The sequence below is a fragment of the Corylus avellana genome, chromosome ca8 (genome assembly GCF_901000735.1).
Source record: "Corylus avellana chromosome ca8, CavTom2PMs-1.0".
Classification (NCBI taxonomy): Eukaryota; Viridiplantae; Streptophyta; class Magnoliopsida; order Fagales; family Betulaceae; genus Corylus; species Corylus avellana.
The window spans coordinates 21,895,663-21,913,693 of record NC_081548.1 but is presented as its reverse complement, the minus strand read 5'-3'; the positions used below and the strand labels follow the sequence as shown (position 1 = coordinate 21,913,693).

Sequence of the window (18,031 nt, the reverse complement as noted above, 5' to 3'; positions counted from 1 at the left end):
AAGGAAAACCAGCACCTCTAGAGAGGATCCGATTGCACCTTATATGCCCGACGCCAAATAAAAAAGTCACAACTGAATTTTATTTTATTTGTTTGGGAAAGTTCATCGTTCTGTTCGAATTGAAATTATTTCTAAAACTCCCTAATTTTAAAAGGTGACTGCAGTAGAAGATGAAAATCCATATTTCCATACAAAAAACAGCATTCACTACATCAAGCTGAAAAACCAATTACGTAAAAAAAAATTCACCAATCCTCACAATCCACAAATCCATTCCCGTGAGACAATATTCTCTTAAGATTCCAAGAGAAAATTTCACTTCCAACTAATGATGTACATCTCAAACTGTATGTATTGGTGTGAATTTCGTACCTCAAACTCCTGTGTTGGTGTGGATTTCCTACTAAGAGGGGGGATTAAGGAACAATTGTCAATTGACTCAATTCAAAGGCTATGGTTCTCTTTTTGATTCAATGCTCTGGCCTGCCGGACCGGATATCTAGCAGCAGGAACACCAGTTGCCTTACTAGGTACCAGGTCATCAAGATGAGGGACTGCTACCTGCACTTTACTTTTATCTGCTTCTTTTGGGGCTTCGATTTTTTCTGGCAGCGAGGAAGGTGGATCTGCGGCAACAAGCTGAATTACCGGCTTTCGCCCTTTCTTTGTCTGGCGAGGTTTTAAAGCGTCTGTTTCAATCTGTAGGGGTTCAAATTTTCTGTTAGCAAGGAGAAAAATGTACACAAGATGGACGCTGTTTGTGTAGTGCTAAAAGAAAAACCCAGCAAGCAGTTGCAGTGACTTGAGAGTTACAATTTTTTTTTAAGAGAATGCAGACAGCCAGCAAATGTAAGGTTAAGTTTCTGCCTAATATGGGAATGAGTTAAGGAAAAGACATTTGTGAGAAGAATCATACCAAAGTATTCCCAATGTCACATAAAGGATCCTTTCTTGGCCTACAATTGTTGTTCATCTCAGCAGGAGGCTTCTCAGCTAGTGCACCATGAAGTAGAATTGCGCCTTGAGAACCAGCAATGCCAGTCTTCTCTGCCTCAACAATGTCTGAACAATCCAGAATGCTTTCAGCCGTTTCTGATTGTGGGGAGTTGCTCAACTTGACTGGAACTGCTTCTCTATTGGTGCACTTAGAAAGTGCACAGCCGCATGATTTTCCACAGCTATCACCCGTAGATCTGCATTTACATTTTGATGTCTTGCACAAAGATTTCTTACTGCACGAGCAGCACTTCCCAACTGCACTTTTCTTCTTTGCATTATTAGCTTCCCCAAAATTTTCTGATTCAGATGTATTTGGGCCCTCAAATAACTCATCACTACTCCCAAGAGAAAAAGAGGGTTGACTCACATCATCCTGAACATCAGATAGCATTACTGAATTATCTCACGATTATATTTCGATAACAAGTAAATTAATCTTGCATTTGAATTTGAACCATGAGAATTTATCAAACCTCAAAGCTTTATTCGTGTTACTCAGGCTGGGTTAGAATATTTTCTATTCTGATATAAAGAAAAAACATCACACCACAGCCAAATGCACTAACCTGTAATTTATCCCTATGATTGAGTTCAGCCTTTTGGATTTTTAGTTGTGCAAGCAAACCACTTAGACTGACTACTTGTTCCTTCAGCTCTATTATATCTAAATCCTTCTCTAAGCAGTCAACTTCTTTCTCCTGTAATGTGCACCTAAAAGTTCAAGGAAGAAAAGGTTACCGAGTTTTTATCAGGCATAGAATAGCCACATAAAGTTGCCTGGGAAAAGAACACAGAAACAAACATGAAGGAAATTCAGCAACAAAGTTTCTCACCTATAATTTTCTTGCTTCAGCATTTCTGCTTCTTCCTTGAGCTTGGCGACTTCCTCAGCCATCCTAACCATCCCATGATACGGCGAATGCATTAATTGATGGTGAAGAGAAATACTCAACAGATCTTTTATGTGTAATGACGGATTCCTTATATGTACTTACGTTACTGAGACGTCAGCAATTGCTGCCAACTTGAAAACGTGGGAACAAATTGCAGATATTTTGACAATGGGAGTACCCAATAGTGTTCTCTATTCAGCTTTATGCAAGCTGGGCATACAAGACATCTTTGCCTCAGCTTTCGGGGGGGAGTGTTGGAAATTTTTTTATATGATTTTTAATAATTTTATTATCCACGATCTTATTTTATTGTAATTATTTATGCTGTAATCCGCAATGAGTATATTTCCATATAGCTTGTATATTAGTCTTCTATTTAAACTCATGTATCCGTATGGTAAATCATCAAGGAAATAACACTGTTTCGTTTTCTCTTCTTCTTTTAACCGTTTATACCAAGGACTGAACCTTCGAGAAAATCACAATGAGAACAGATGAAAGGACTATGATAGTATTAGCAGAAGGGGAAAGATGCAGGAACTCACTCTTCCATTTGACGTTCATATTCAGAACATAATTCATGTAACCGTGTTGTGGCGTCAAGTTCATGTTCAACACTCTGCACCAGCCATTTTAAAGAGGTAACATATACAAGAAATATAATAATTCCCCTATAACAAACTATAGACCCCAAAAAACCTATCAACCATCCAGGCATGCATTAAATCCAAATATCCAGTACAGCCAGCAATTGCACATGTATCCAGAGCATATAACTTTTTGGTCCTTAACTCCCAAATTGAATTCAAAAAGATAAAAAGACCCCAGTGCTGTAGAGGTACAGTTCAGTTCATTCATAACTCGCAAAATAAAACTGTCCAAAAAAAAGCACCACTTTCTCTATGGGTCATGAAATTCTAATTACAAGGTGGAAAAGACTTCTTGCTTGGGTAAAAATGTCATGTAATCTTGGAGAATTACAATTTTTCAAAACAAACTACAGTATAAAAGGCAACTTGTCACAAATTTTGGAGAGAAAAGGAGGGGAGAAAATTGATAGCATTATGGCCACGAATTTGTAGTTGTTTAGGCTTAATGAGCTCACAAGTATTTCATGTGGCCTTTTTCCCTCTAGATGAAAATCTTAATGTCTTAATTCCAAATAACATAACCAGTCACTTGCAAGTAAACATTCCTGAATCGAACCTATGCACAAATGTTATCCAATCAGAAGCAAATCCAAAGTGCCATTTATATTACACGAATTATTTAAATGGTGAAAAAAACCACATGCATGAATCACAAATAGAGTCTAATTCTTCCAATTTGGTTATTAAATACCTGAATTCTAGGAATGTTCCCACCTCTTGCGCCTACATGAGATTTGACCACAAAAAAAAAAAAAAAAAAAAAAAAAACTGTCAACGTATTGTAATTGTGGAAAACAAACATGAAATGAAAAGTAGATCTCCCAACCAGCTGATCTGCGCAATAAAGCTTTTCGAGATTCTAAAAGCTCTTTTAGCCGTTTTGTAGACATGGAAGCTTCTTCTGTTTTTCGTTGTAAAACCTAACATAAAAAAACGAAAATGTAAGAAAAATAATTGTCCAAAAGTTATACACCAAAAAAGAAAACAAAAAAAGTGGTTTCAGTAAGTAGTATGTTTACAATATCATAAAGAAAACATGAATTTACCATCTTAAGTCTTTGGTTTGAAGCAAATATCTTTTGCATCTCATTCTCATTCCTCCTTCCTTCCTTCCTTAGCTGTTGATGCATATATTCCAAAGAAATTAGACACAGACATAATGAAAATCCCAGATAAAACAGACAACAATCACCAACAGCAACATTAACAGAGCCATTCAAGTTACTAGTTTAAATCTCTATAGTGCCAAAGGATAGCCAAAAAGAAAAAATGTTTGAGCACAAGTTCTCACACCATTCTACAGTTTGTTCAAGCTTCAAATTCAAGGGCTTTTACAGTGAGTCACTAAAGAGATAGGTTGAGTAATACATCTTTTTGTCAACTACATCCAATGCATACTTCAAATCGACAAGGGAATATATTACGATGTCTCAAATCAACTGCATAAGCATTACGCAATACTATGACATCCTGTTATGCTGACACATACTCAAAGCATGATCAAAGAATTCATGCAAGCAACTTTTTCCTATTGAGACAATGTATGATTGTATTTTGTAATTCTATTTGAGAGGAACTTCTATTGGTGAAAATTCATATTTTTTACATGCCAGTTACGGACACTCACGACATAGTTTCAAAATTTTGATATTCAAATTTTATTGAATATTATAATAGACCAATGTGATACCACATTCAGTGAATATTTTAAAATACACTATCTGATAATAAATCGAAAATTTAACTTGTTTTAGTTTATCAATGTGCCTTCGACATGAATATATAAACATCATAAGAACAAACCAAGGAGAATCATATAGATTAGACCAAAAAACTGGAAAAAAGCTAATCAAGAAACACTTCTAGATAAAGATGAGAGCATCGTGGAAAGTAAAAATCATCAGGTGACCCTTTATTAAATTTTCATGACAATATACTTCAAAATTCAAGTATGGCTAATATATAAATAAATAAACAAATAAGAAGAAGAAAAATGAAAATCTTGGACGGTCTGAGAAGGAAGATAAGCCAAATTTGAGGCATCAACTTGAGACTAGCAAATGAAAATAGAACGACTAATCGAACTCAACCCACATCAAACGTCTTATACTTCAATTCAAGTTAACCATGGTGCCTGGATTTAAAATACTGGTTTAACAAAAGGCATAATGGAGTTAAATCCTTAAGCAATGCATATACCTGAAGAACTTCTTTTTCCAGTGAAGCCTTGCATAACCTAAACTGCACTGACTGTAGCTTGATCTTACATTGCAGTTGAACCTAAATATTAGGAAATTGTTAATAAGGGAAACATTGAAAATAAACAAGTATTTACATAAGCATGGTCATCTACAAGAATCCGGCACCTTCTGAGCCTTTAAACTTTGAATCTCGAACTGTAACCTTTTTGTTGCTTCATCACCTTTCGGTCTTTGAGTTGAGAGTTGAGATTGAATATTTTGTTTCTTCTTCAACTCTGTAACCTACAAAAGCAGAATATGGTTTCAGAACATGTAATTGAATAATCAAACATACTGTCACAAGCAAATAAAAACTGTACCTGTTCTTCAAGGACATTCAGCTTTTGCAGATAGTCCTCTTTGAGCTTTACAACACCAACATTAGGAGTAGATGAAACATTTGCAAGTTGTTTCCTTAGTTCCTCATTCTCCTTCTGCCAATTTTGACAAAAATTACAGTAAGGCAGCTGTACTGATGTTTGACAGTTGAAAAAACAAGCTGAAACAAAGTGTTTCCAAAGTTCTCTCTCAAAAAACAGTTGCGTTGAGGAACGATCCCTTTCAAAAGACCTTTTCCATGCTTTCATTTTCATACCTAGACTGAGAAGCACAAAGAAATTTCTCATATTATTATCAATATTTTCTAAGTGCATTCTCTGAAACGAAAATGCATGCTTTAAAAAGCACTATCAAACAAACCTATTAAGTAATATACATTTCATTTTACTCCAAAAACATTGTCAAGCGCAATTCAAATAAGCCAAATAGCTGTACTGCGCTGGAAAGACTTTCCGCTTTCCCAGGTTCTCGATGAGATCCCAATATCCGAACACTATCGTTTCGTTTCAAAGGTTCAATCAAGTTAAACTTCCGGAATTTTCAACTTCCCAGCACTTGGAGGACATAAATATCTAAAGACTCAGAACAGTTCTAGCACCTTAGTTTCCACATTTTCTCACCAACCAGTCTCGTTGTTCCTCAAGTACTCAGCAAAACGAAAACCTAACTAACACTCAAACAAATCGCTTTCAATTCTTTTCCTAAAGTTTCTCAGCAACCAAACGGAGACTGAAGAAAACAAACAATGACCGAAAAAACCAGAAATTCTAAACACTATAAAGTGAAAATAAAACTGACCTGAAACGCGTTGTTTTCTTGTTGGAGCTGACGAACTCTCTCCTCGTAATGCTGCTTTTGCTTATTGTCAGGAGCTGATGGCGACGCACTGCCTGGGCTCGCTTGCTTTGAGCGACGATTCGTCTTCTTCATGTTCTGCAATGCAGGGAAAAAGTGAAAATGGAAATTCAGAAAACCCTAATCGGTTCTCGCGTTTCGAGTGGATCGGATCCAAATGCCTTCGTTTCAATAAAAAAAGCAATTTTCTTGGTGCTCGGGATCCATTTTCACTGCTGAGTCCTTTTATTATTACATTCAATGATTCGATTCACTCGGCAACAACGTCTAATTTGCCACGTCAGTATCAATACCCAAATCAAAATGGAGCGAAAAATGCAAATTTGAATTCAAATTTGCCACGTCAAAGTTTTTTTTGATTGTAAACGTTGTCGTTTGAAATACTTGATATGCATAAAACTATCTGCCGTTTTCAATCGTTTGATTAATTGATTCAAGCCGAGAACAATCCAAACGGCCTGTCATTTCACAACTATGGGTCGTTAATTTTCCAACGTGAAACCTTCTCTTTGATATCTGGTTAGCCGTTTTTGCTCCGATCAAGTGAAATTAAGAAAATCGTGACAATATATATTATTAAATTTGTAAAATAAGATCTTCTGTAACTCATGGGCAAAAGCTTATTCGATCTCTAATGCCAATTTCTTCTACTTTAATCAAGAATATAGTTATTTTAAAAACGTTTATAAAATATTGAAGATTTTAAAGAATCTATAATTCCAAGTTCGAATTCTATAGAGAATGTCTCATTGTATAAACCCTACTAATATTTAACATCATACAGTTATCATTGTTCTTCACACTTCCACCTCCACCTTGCTTACAAGTTACAACCAACACAAATAACATGACAATCATATCATAATAACCATTACAAAGTATTTGTCACCATTACTGAATTATCATTATAACCATTATCATATTCTAATTTCTTAACTTTATTCATCAAAATAGTCATCAATTTTAATTCCGTCATTTTACAAGTTCTTCCAAACACAAGTCTATTGTATATAAATTATAATATAAGTAAAATGTATCTTTAAGCTTCTTTTTTAATCATTATTATTCATATGAAGAGGTTGGAGTTAATTGCAAAAGGAGTTCGGTTTTGAAGGGATGAGAAAGTTGGAGAGAAAATAAATTAAATGTGACTGTAGTATTGTTTAAAATTTTAAATGGCTATATTTGTATATGCAATACCCTTATCCTTTTAAGGACCTTTAGTTAGAAAACATGTTTGATCTGGGCTAAATTTGGATCCCGTGCAATGAAACTGCCTTGCACTGGATCCCGATCCGGGTTTAGATAATATAGTATTTGACTTTTCATTCAAGGTTTAATGGAAAAGTCTGTTCAAGAGAATAGCATGGATCCGGATCCAAATAGGTGACTTTATAATGTCATTAACCAACAGTGCACGGAAAAAATAATACATCTCTTGACAGCCAAACCAAAAATAATTTCATACATTTTCCTACACAATTGAATACACCACAAAAGGCTTGGAGTGATCAAAGCTCACTATCACAATACATTTCTCTTTGTTAGACATCGTGTCCCTTTCTTCAACAAATCCACAGAAAGCTTCATCGATGGAATCATGGTGAATGCATACATATATCTCAAATCTCACCCATCAGGGCAAGGGGAGAAGTATGAAGTCAAAGGCCATTGTTCTCTTTCTCCTCTGATCTTCTCTGCCGGAGAGGACTGGTTGGAGTAAGAACAGCAGGCTCCTTGTTCGCAGCTGCATCTGATTGACCAGCATTCCTCTCTCTCAATAGGTTGCCGCTGTTTGATGCAGCCGATCTCATAGCCCTGGGTAGCTTTAAAGGGATGTCCCCCTCAGTAGCACTACTATTATCTGGCTTCTGGGGGGCACCAGTGTTTTCTGGCTGCGAGGACGGTGGTGGAGGGCCAGAAACAAGCAGAACAGTAGATGTCCGCCATTTCTTTCTCTGGTTAGGCTTTGGTGCTTTTGACTTGGCCTGCATCAGTTACAAATTACGATGAACAAGGCAAGAAAATGAACCAACAGCATTGGATTTGCAATGATGAAATAAGTGAAGAATGAGCTTTATCAAACATACCAAGGTGTTCCCAATGTCAGACAGAGGCTTCCTTCTAGGCCCATTTTCACCATTTGTCTCGGCAGGCTTCTCAACAAGTGCACTCTGAAGTAACATGGCACCTTGAGAAACAAGAGCGTGACTCTTCTCCTTTTCATCAGACCCCGAACCGCTCCCACTGCCTTCAAAAATCTCGGTCCCCGGCGACTCATCCAACTCGTTGGTCGAGGCAGATCTTCTGTTGGTGCATTTTGTAGCCACACAACCACATGATGCCCCACAACTCCTCCCATCAGCTCGGCATTCGCATTTCGTTGTTTTGCATGAAGAGTACCTGCTACAAGAGCAGCAGGCATGTACCCAATCATCATCATGTCCTTCTTCACCATGTTCTGATTCAGATGTATCCATGTCCTCCAATAAGAAAATGGAGCTCCGCTGATCCTAGAATCATATATAGAATATAATTCAGGCAATAAATTATTGGCTAATCGTAAAAACAAGAAACAAGACATTACAAAAGCAATGCTGTACTCATGAAGCTACCTGTTTGCGCAAGTCATACTTATGTCCCCCAATGTTCAGGTCAGAAATCCGGTCTTCTATTTCACTTCTCATGGAATATTTCTTCAAGGCTGAGTTCTGTTACAGAGTCAAAAAAAACATTTGATTGAACTTTGATGTTTTTTTGCTCTCCAACTCAAAGGAACAAGAAGAGGCTCGGATCACACTGACAGCAAAATGCACTTACCTGTGACTTCACTTGATGTATAAGTTCTGCTTTTTGCTTATCCGCCTGCCTGACATAACTACTGAGTTTCACTACCTTTTCTTTCAAATCTCTTATTTCTGAATCTTTCTCTCTGCTGGCAACTTCTTTATCTCGTACAGAGCATCTTGGAGAGGAACGGAAAGAAAAAGTTTAGTTAAAATCATTACAACAATGACACAATGGCAAACCAATCAGTTACATAAAAATACAAGGGACTTCTAAATGAAAACTTTGAAAAAAAATTACTACCTGGAGGAGGATGCTAAATTAAACAAATAATTCATTATATTTCTTGCATCAGCGAGAGACCGGACTTGGTTCCAACGACCCCTGCCGCTAAAAATCCGTTCACGCTCTTCTGCTTCTGACAACTGCGATGCCATAGAAACCAGGGTGCTGGATGAAGTAGCTAGCATGTTTTCAAGTGCAAAAATCCTCGAATTTCTTGCACCAGGAGACATTGTGTCACAGCCATCACTACATCAAAAGCAATTGAAGGTAAATTTCAGAAAGAAAAAAGAAAAGTAGAGGTATTTAAGCATTGGTTGCCATCTAAAGAGAATATTAAAAAACCTAACAAGAGGACATTCATTAGAAAACTTTTAACCTTAATTTTGCCTGCTTGAGCAAGTCTGCTTCTTCCTTCAATCTTGCAACTTCCTTGGCCATCCTAGCCCTCCTATAATATCAAGAAACATAACTTGGATTAACTTGGGCAGCAAAAAACTGATAAGAAGTTTCATAATAAAGTCTCAATACCCCGTGTGAAATTTATATGGTACAAGCAAGAAAGAAAATCTAGAAGATGCATAATGAACATAAAAACCAACTCTTAAATTAATATGGCTACAAAAATAAATAAAATCAAGCATTTGAGACAATGTTGAGTCGACATTAATTTCCCAATGCCTGAAACAAATTTAATACCCAAATATTCTTATCTATTGTAAAATACCAACAGACTATCTATTTCCATTCAATAGAACATTAAAGTTGTAGTTTAACTACTTGCATGCAAGACTGGTTTTTTTGACAGTATTTATTTTCCCATCAACCCATAAATAGAACTTTGTGCAATTAAATATCTAAGCAAGCTGAAATTTCCAGATTAGCCAGAATCATAATCTCCTTGAACATCACCCCACTTCTCTTGTAATTTGATCTTGCACCAATTATGTCTATTGGATTTAACTTTGTGCAATTAAATGTGCAAGCTACAAATTGCAGTTCCCCTTGAAGTACTGGATTTATCTCCCTAGTTCTCAAAACTTGGTCTTGCAACAATTATCTCTATTGTGATTACTCATGCTCTAGCATCCAATTTCCATTAGACCGTTTTATTTATTAACCACTTTTTCCTCTTTTTTTGTTGTCATTTATTATAGCAATTAGTGATGTTAAAAGAAAAACTGCACCAGCACAAAACTTTCAAGCAATACCTCAAATACAAAACAGACATTTGAAGTTTGGAAAGCTCAAACATCTCTAAATGGAAATAATAATTAAAATAAAATTTAAAAAAAAAAAAACTCACTCTTCCATCTGACGCTCATACTCAGCACGCACTTCATGTACCCGTACAGTGACTTCAAGCTCATGCTCAATTGCCTGCATCAGAGCCTTCGCAATAACAACAATGTGTTAGTGAAGAGACAGACACCCAAAGCACTAGGTAATCAAATCCGATAATAAGATACATCAAGAAACATGAAATAATTAATGCCAACCTAGTGCTAAACAGAAGAATTAAAAAGCAATTATTATATGACACTAGATCATTTACACATCAATGCACACACAAAACAATTCTCTTGATACATTTTCCATTTAAGTACTCCTTATACAGTATAAATACCCGAATTCCAGGACCATTTCCAGCACCTGCATATAAAAGATAACTCATCAACAAGTTATAAACACAGGAAAAGAAGAAGAAGAAAAGGTGAACTGCGTGATGCAGTATAAATTCTAACCAGAAGTTTCACGTGAGGAAGCCTTTCGTGATTCTAAAAGTTCTTTTAGCCTTTTTGTAGCCAGAGAAGCTTCTTCAGTTTTTCGTTGCAAAACCTGGCATGAAATACAGAAAGTAAGAACAATTTCTCTTAAACTAGTAAGTTCATAGAATCCTAGGCAAACATCACCTTACCATTTTTTGCCTCTGATTCAGAGCTAGTAGCTTATGCATCTCATACTCATTCCTTCTCCCCTCTTTCTTAAGCTGGTGATTGACAAAAATGAAATCCAAAAGAATTACTACCGTATGATAATGAACAATGTTAATAGAACACGACACAATAGTCAAGCTGCTCTATGCAATGTATCTTAACAGTTTACCGATCAAAACCACACACACACACACACATATATACATATATAGCAAGAGCAAATTTCATCTACTCCATCTAGTTCTAAAATGGCAAAATGTTTTGCATTAAAACAAGCAGGAACAAGTAGAATGTTAGTTTCATGATAGAGCAATTTAATACACAGACACATGGAGAGAGAGAGAGAGAGAGAGAGAGATGGTTAGATAGATAGATTGTTTTATATATATATATATATTTCGCAGTCCCATGAAATCCATGACCACACTATAGGACAAATGATTTTAAAGGCCTCTCTTCCAATCCCCACAAAAGAGGTCAAAGTAAACCCAACCAACAAAAGATACTAAGCATCTTCAGCGTTAAAACTTCTGTAATCCACATCTCTAGTTTCAGCAAATAATCTCTAAAGCGTTCTGAAACCATCTACTGAACATGAAAAAGAAGGATCACTCTGTATTTTTGCATACCTGAAGAACTTCTTTTTCTCTTGATGCCTTCCATAACCTAAACTGCTCAGACTCTTGCTTTATCTTATGTTGCAGTTGAACCTAAAGACACAATATAGCACTGATACTCAGAGAAAAGATAATTGTATCTATTTTGGAATAACAAGGTTCTTCCACTACCAAATTGCACCTTTTGAGATTTTATTCTCTGAATCTCATCCTGCAGTCGTTTTGCTGCCTCATCACTTTTTTGTTTTTGTCTCAGCAGTTGAGCTTGAGCATCTTGTTTCTTCTTCAACTCTGAAACCTGCAACACAAAGTAGGAGTCTCAAAAGTATGAATGCCAATGAAAGGGGAAAGGGGAAAGGGGATTTAATATTCACCTGTGCCTCCAGCATATTTAACTTTTGAAGGTAATTTTCTTTCAACTTTTGAGCACCATCATCAGAAGTAGATGAAATATTTGCAAGATTGTGCCTCAGTTCCTCGATCTCTTTCTGCCAACAAACAACAGGTAGAAAATGGCTTACTAACAAGACCGTTCAATCACAGCCTAAGTTTTACAGAAACAGCACTGACCAGCAAAGATTTCTTCTCGTGTTCTAAATCCAGAACCTTCTTCTCATAATGTTGTTTAAGAACCGAAGTATCAACAGTTGCAAACCGCTTCATTTCAGCCTTCAACAAGTAAAGCATGAATGGTCACACAACAATCGAGAATGTAAACAAGCAAATTCAAGATTGTCAGAAATGTAAAGATTCAACACTCTATTGCATACCAAATATGTGACTCTCTAGAAAAAATAGTTACAGTTTTTTTTTTTTTTTTTGTCTTGATATATAAGAGATATTCACAGATTTAAGCAAGGGTTTATTAGAAAAAGGCTTTTCATGAGAAGTTTTTCTAGGGAAAAAAAGAAATCCTTTTTCCATTTAATGAATTGGTAAGCGTCTACCTGGGTTAAGAAGCGACCATCACAAAAGGCTTTGTAAGAAGTTTTTCTTAGGAAAAAAAGCTTCTTGCCCATTTTATGAATTGGTAAAGTCTACTTGGGTTAAGAAGCAACCAACACAAAAGGCTAAAAACTCTACTGAAAATTCAGTCTCCTTAAATTGGAACATACAGGTAAATCTAGGTAGCAATGATAATATAACACAAAATATTATAATTTTTACCTCTTTCTGCTCAAGTTTTTTGTCCAATTCTTTGAGCTCCATATCCAACTTTTCTTGAAGAGAGGAATGTTCTAGCTCCTTTTCATCATCTTCAATCTCATCTGCATACAAGTTTTATATAATTTAATTTGCACCATCATATGGCCAGCTCTCAGGATTGAAGATAAAATGCAGAGATAATGAGAACAAAAGGAAATGTTGGGCAACAATTATATAAAACTTATTCCTGACTACTATTGTACCCTAACCACTAAAGTAACAAAATATCATGACATGGCTTCCATTCTATGGACAACAACTAAAAGAACTAAAATTAGTTGTAATAAAGACTAGCAAAACTTATGTGCTAGACAAAATTTAAAATAAAAAAATAAAATAAAATAAAAAGAAGGACAAAAAAAAAAGTAAAACAATGTAAAGCATCATAATGAAAAAGAGCATTTCATTACCTGAAATATCCACAGCTTTCGTTTCATAATCAGATGGATACTCGTTAGTAGATGGAAATAGCCCATTTTTCGAGCAAAACCTATCATCATCTGAGTCAACACAATCTACAGATCGTCTGCGTTTTGAGCTATTCAAATTTTTCATGTGCAATAGTTCTCCTTCTAGCTCTTGAATTTTCGAGACATAATGTTTTACCAAGTCAAAATCCTGAAAAGTTTAGAATTTTGTGTCAGCAAAATGTTTTTGTCAAAAAGCAGAATTAACCTGAGCAAGAAAATAAATGTTCTCAAACCTGATTTGAACTGGAATCAATCTCATCCCAGGATTTACCACTTCGAGCTGATTCAATTTTCATGATCAGCTTGTCTTTTTCAACCTGAAGTATTAGACGAAGGTCAGATTTCAAAACTGAATTTTAATGTGCATAAGAAATCATAACATCTTATAATCACTGAAAGATGAAATTAGATAAAACCTGAGCATCAAGAGCACGTTGTGTTAAATGCTCACAGGTAACTCGACGGTCTTGAAGCTCCCGTTGTAGCTCTGCGTTGCTCGCTTCAAGTAAAGATATTTTGTATTTGAGAATCTGAAAAAGCCAAAGATTAATAATAAGCATCTGAAACCAGCAAATAAGGAGCGCACGCTAACTTTTCTTATATGATGACCTGGAGTTCCTCAAATGGTGTACTGGCATCACCACGATAAAATAGAAGCTCAGCCTGCAACTGCTCAATTTGGCTCCGCATTCTTTGTAACTGAGCTGCCATTGGATCACGATTGATCTAGAATCAAGAAAGAAGGCAAGATCATCAAAAACAGAAGCTTTATATGTCAACAAAGAACAAATATAATTACAAAAGAAAACTTACGACTGCCTTGTTCTGAATGTTGCGAGCACGATTTGCATACTTCAAAGTGTTAAGGGTTTCTTCAGCATTTGTATCAGCAGGACTAACACAAGCTTCAATTGCATATAGAAAATGTCAAACATAAAAGCTTAAAGAATCAAATAATAGATTACAAGAAAGCAAGATCTTAAATGCTTAAAAGAAGTATTATATTGCCCTGACAGACATAAATGACACATACCAATCATGACTGTTTTGCTGTTTCCTCCAAGAGAATCCTACAAATTCAAATTCCAGTGATCAGGAGTGAGTGTTTTGCAGCGCTTAATGAACAACTTTCAGATAAAGACCATAATGAGTCAATAATGGCTTTGCCAATGAGCTTTAGCTCAAAGGCACTACCCCAATAAGACTGGGATGAAAGATGCGGATGTGGGTTCAAAACTTATTGCGTGCATGTGTAACTTAACAATAAAATTTTGTACCTAATGGCTTCTTTCAATTATTTTTTGTTCTCCATATTACACTTAGAGCATTCACAATGTATTCTCTACATTTCTACCTAAAATAGCTAACCAAAAGCTACTTTTATATTTAAACTAATGACTTTTCAAATGCACTCTACGTCTAAATATATATTCTTTCTTTATATAATTTAAATATTCTCTCATTTATTTCATTTTCCAAACATACTTGCTCTTGGACGAAAGAGAGTGAATGAGAAAGAGAAAGAGGGAGAGAGAGAATCATTTTTTGTATAAAAAAAATGTATACATTCATCTACAATCTTTCCCTACATTTGGGTAAGTTCTATAGATGAAATGCAACATGCCTTTGGTTGAAAGGAACGGATGGAGTTTTTTTCAAAGTTTGGTTAGCCATTTTACATAGAAACCCAAAATGCATAAGCTATTGTAGATGCTCTTCCTGCGTGCTCCCATGTAACGTAAAATATAATATAGTAATTTATTTCCCCCAAAAACTCTGAGCATCCACTATAACTGCTTTTGTGAGTAGTCGAACACCAATATCAGTTTTCTTTATTTGTTTTTGTTTTCAACTAAATAATCTAGATTCAACAAACAAAAATCATGCCCATTCAGATGACCATAAGCATATGTATGTCTCAAATAGAGTACAGAAAACCAATCCAAGAGCTTTAGATAATCTTCAATTTACAGTATTGCAAGAAATTCCATCTAAAACATTAAGTGGGAAAGGAAAAAAAAAAGAAAAAAGATCCCCTTGCCTGTAACAAGCGCGTCAACTTGCTATCACGATATGGAACATGACCTCCTTCTTTCCTCTTTTTCTCATCTCCCAAAGCACTTATCACGTTCCCAAGAGCCAATAAACCCTTATTGATATGAATGCCTGAACCACATATAACGGGTAGATCAAATTGACCATATATGAGGATATAAAAAATTAAAACAAAAAGCTATAGGTGCTCATCTTGCCACCATCCAAATAACCCTATTGGAACAGAATTGAAACCCCTAGAACAAGGAAAGTCTCCAATGTGTAAACATTAAATATACCTTCTTTGAAACGCATGCCATCTGCACCCGTTCGTTTTGCACGTTCAGAACCAGCAAGATCGACTAAATGAAGTTTTGCACATAAGATATCATCACCAATGTCATCATTAGTTACTCCAGGCAGGGAGTGAGACGTTTTCTTTTGCTCCATGGTAATTGTAAAAATAGCATGTGAGCGACTGAAAGACAGTACCAAAAACAACATGCAGAACAACATTATAAACTATATAAACATGTGAAAGCCATAGGCAATGCAAATCAGTGAATAGTAGAGAAAAAAAAGTGGGTTTCAAATAGTTTGAACATATTCAGAAAATAGTAACAAACAGAGGGAAAACAGATCGCAAATATATAGCATCATGAAATGTGAACCTTGATTGGCTATTCATATTTGTACTCCCAGTGGCACGAGACTGAGAACCACGAGATAGATGCGTTGCCATCTCTTCTTTTGTCCTAACTTCCGCCTCAGTCACACCAGCAAGTGTTATTCCTCCATTCACTGTTTCTCTGATTTGTATGGGAACTCTTGCTGGCACTGCAGGCTTTGCCAAAGATGCCCCATCAGCTTTAGAGACAACCGGTGAATTTGGGTCAAGCAAGTCGAACACTTCTTCCTTGAATATCTGTCATCAAAGCAAACCACATTACGCAAATAAAACCAAGCATTAAGATGAAAAAACAAAAATTAATAACATAACTGGAAGCATCTTTTACCTCAATAAATGATACTCTAATCAAAAACTCTGTGGAATCTTTCGTCGTCTCCACTCTTTTGAATATACTTTCCACTACTTTAGGTATAACTCCACTATTACTTCCTTCCCCCATATAGTTAGTCCCCATCGTGTATGTTTTTCCCGAACCCGTCTTAAATAACAAAAAGAATAAACTCAATATGCATATCGAGATTAAGGAACTCTACATAAAAACAAAACCAACAATAATATATTTATGAAAGTTAAACCTGGCCATATGCAAGAACCGTGGCATTGTAACCATGGAATAGCGCATCAACAAGAGGAGCTACACAATCGTCATATAATCCAGAACAAGGGGGGCCCGTACTACCATAAACATAATCATAGGTGAATGAATGCGACCCAATTTGCACCTATTTGAACACCCAATAGACATCGCACATTAAACAAACTAAAATTTCAACATTCTAAAAAGATTTTGAACTTTTAAGTTGAAGCATTATAGTGAATAATATGCAATTTAATATCAAAATATAAGTAACTACATTGTAAATTATGAAACAACAGCTCAGACACAAAAATTTGAGTACCTGAGGTTCACCAGGAGCAACGGAAATGCAATCCGTGCAGCCGAGTAGGAGCTCAGATGTGATCAAAGGCCTAACGTTAACTGCGACTCGCACGCATTGAGAAGAATCTGCATTCCTCACGTCCAAATTCTCCATCTCCAACTTATGCGATCCCTTCTAAACCAAATCGGAAACCCTGAAAAACCCCCCTGTACCATATATAATATACAAACAAAACAACAACGAAATTAGTGATTCCAAGCACTGCATTGTTCATCTGACGAAAAAATATCCAAAATCGAAACTCATTGTTTCCCAATCATTAACCCGGTTAAAAGACCAAAAAATATCCAAAATACGATGAGATTTTGCAGATCAACGATATAGAAATTAGGCTTCAATGCATTGAAAATAATCAGCAGAAACTGGATAGCATAATACCCTATTTGGATCAAAGATTAGGTCAAGGCTACGAACGATTTTAAAAAATGAGGTAATCAAACTTTGATCTGAACCAAGGGGAAGAACGTGGCGGATCTGACAGGACCTGTAGGAGATAGAGGAAGCAAGAGAGCGATTGGTGGAAATGGAAGAAATGGGTTCTCTGCGAGAGAGGCGTTGTTTGTTTTGTTATTTTTTGAATAAATTGAATGGAATTGCAAACTACGAATTTGAAAGCGGGCGACTGGGAATCGATTAAAGTGAATTGGAGAAAAGGCGCTTAGGTCCGAATTCAAATATAGCAATAGATCACGTGCACGTCATGTGCGTTTGTAAACGGTACTCATGTGCGGGTATTTTTGGAAATATCTGATTCGGACCAGGCTGGCCCGCCTCAAATGGACGGTACTAGACTGAGTGTGTATCCAATCCAACTCGACTATTAATAAAACTTAAACAGAGCTACACCAACTATGAGTAATTCTATAATTTTTTTTTTCTTAATTTTTCTAAATTAAGGTAGCTTTTAAAATTACAATTTGATTAAAATATTAGTCACAAGCTCAACAGTAATTTTAAGATACACAACATTCTTAGAGAGACACAAGAGTAATACAAGAGAGACTTGTAACATTACTTGTACACCATAACTAGTCTAAATAATTTTGGATGAACCCAACTCATCAGTACAAACTATTTAAGAGAAACAGTT

General features: G+C 35.8%; 1 protein-coding gene across 1 annotated transcript; it reads right to left on the bottom strand.

Moving 5' to 3' along the window:
• Positions 1-255: 255 nt before the first annotated feature.
• Positions 256-17,548, bottom strand: LOC132191039 (kinesin-like protein KIN-4C). The gene is made up of 41 exons (XM_059606060.1): positions 17,320-17,548; positions 16,900-17,087; positions 16,576-16,722; positions 16,326-16,478; positions 15,981-16,234; positions 15,609-15,787; positions 15,317-15,441; positions 14,309-14,345; positions 14,089-14,180; positions 13,885-14,001; positions 13,692-13,805; positions 13,509-13,592; positions 13,216-13,423; positions 12,767-12,867; positions 12,170-12,268; positions 11,974-12,087; positions 11,781-11,897; positions 11,612-11,692; positions 10,964-11,035; positions 10,791-10,884; positions 10,673-10,698; positions 10,352-10,437; positions 9,425-9,496; positions 9,067-9,294; positions 8,797-8,941; positions 8,592-8,687; positions 8,067-8,489; positions 7,646-7,964; positions 7,499-7,560; positions 5,920-6,096; positions 5,103-5,216; positions 4,909-5,025; positions 4,742-4,822; positions 3,589-3,660; positions 3,369-3,462; positions 3,234-3,265; positions 2,438-2,511; positions 1,833-1,895; positions 1,566-1,710; positions 917-1,372; positions 256-699 (listed from the first exon to the last, which is right to left on the bottom strand). The coding sequence occupies exons 2-41, from the start codon at positions 17,032-17,034 to the stop codon at positions 445-447; spliced, it is 5,460 nt and encodes a 1,819-aa protein (XP_059462043.1). The 5' UTR covers positions 17,035-17,087; positions 17,320-17,548; the 3' UTR covers positions 256-444.
• Between the last annotated feature and the right edge of the window lie 483 nt (positions 17,549-18,031).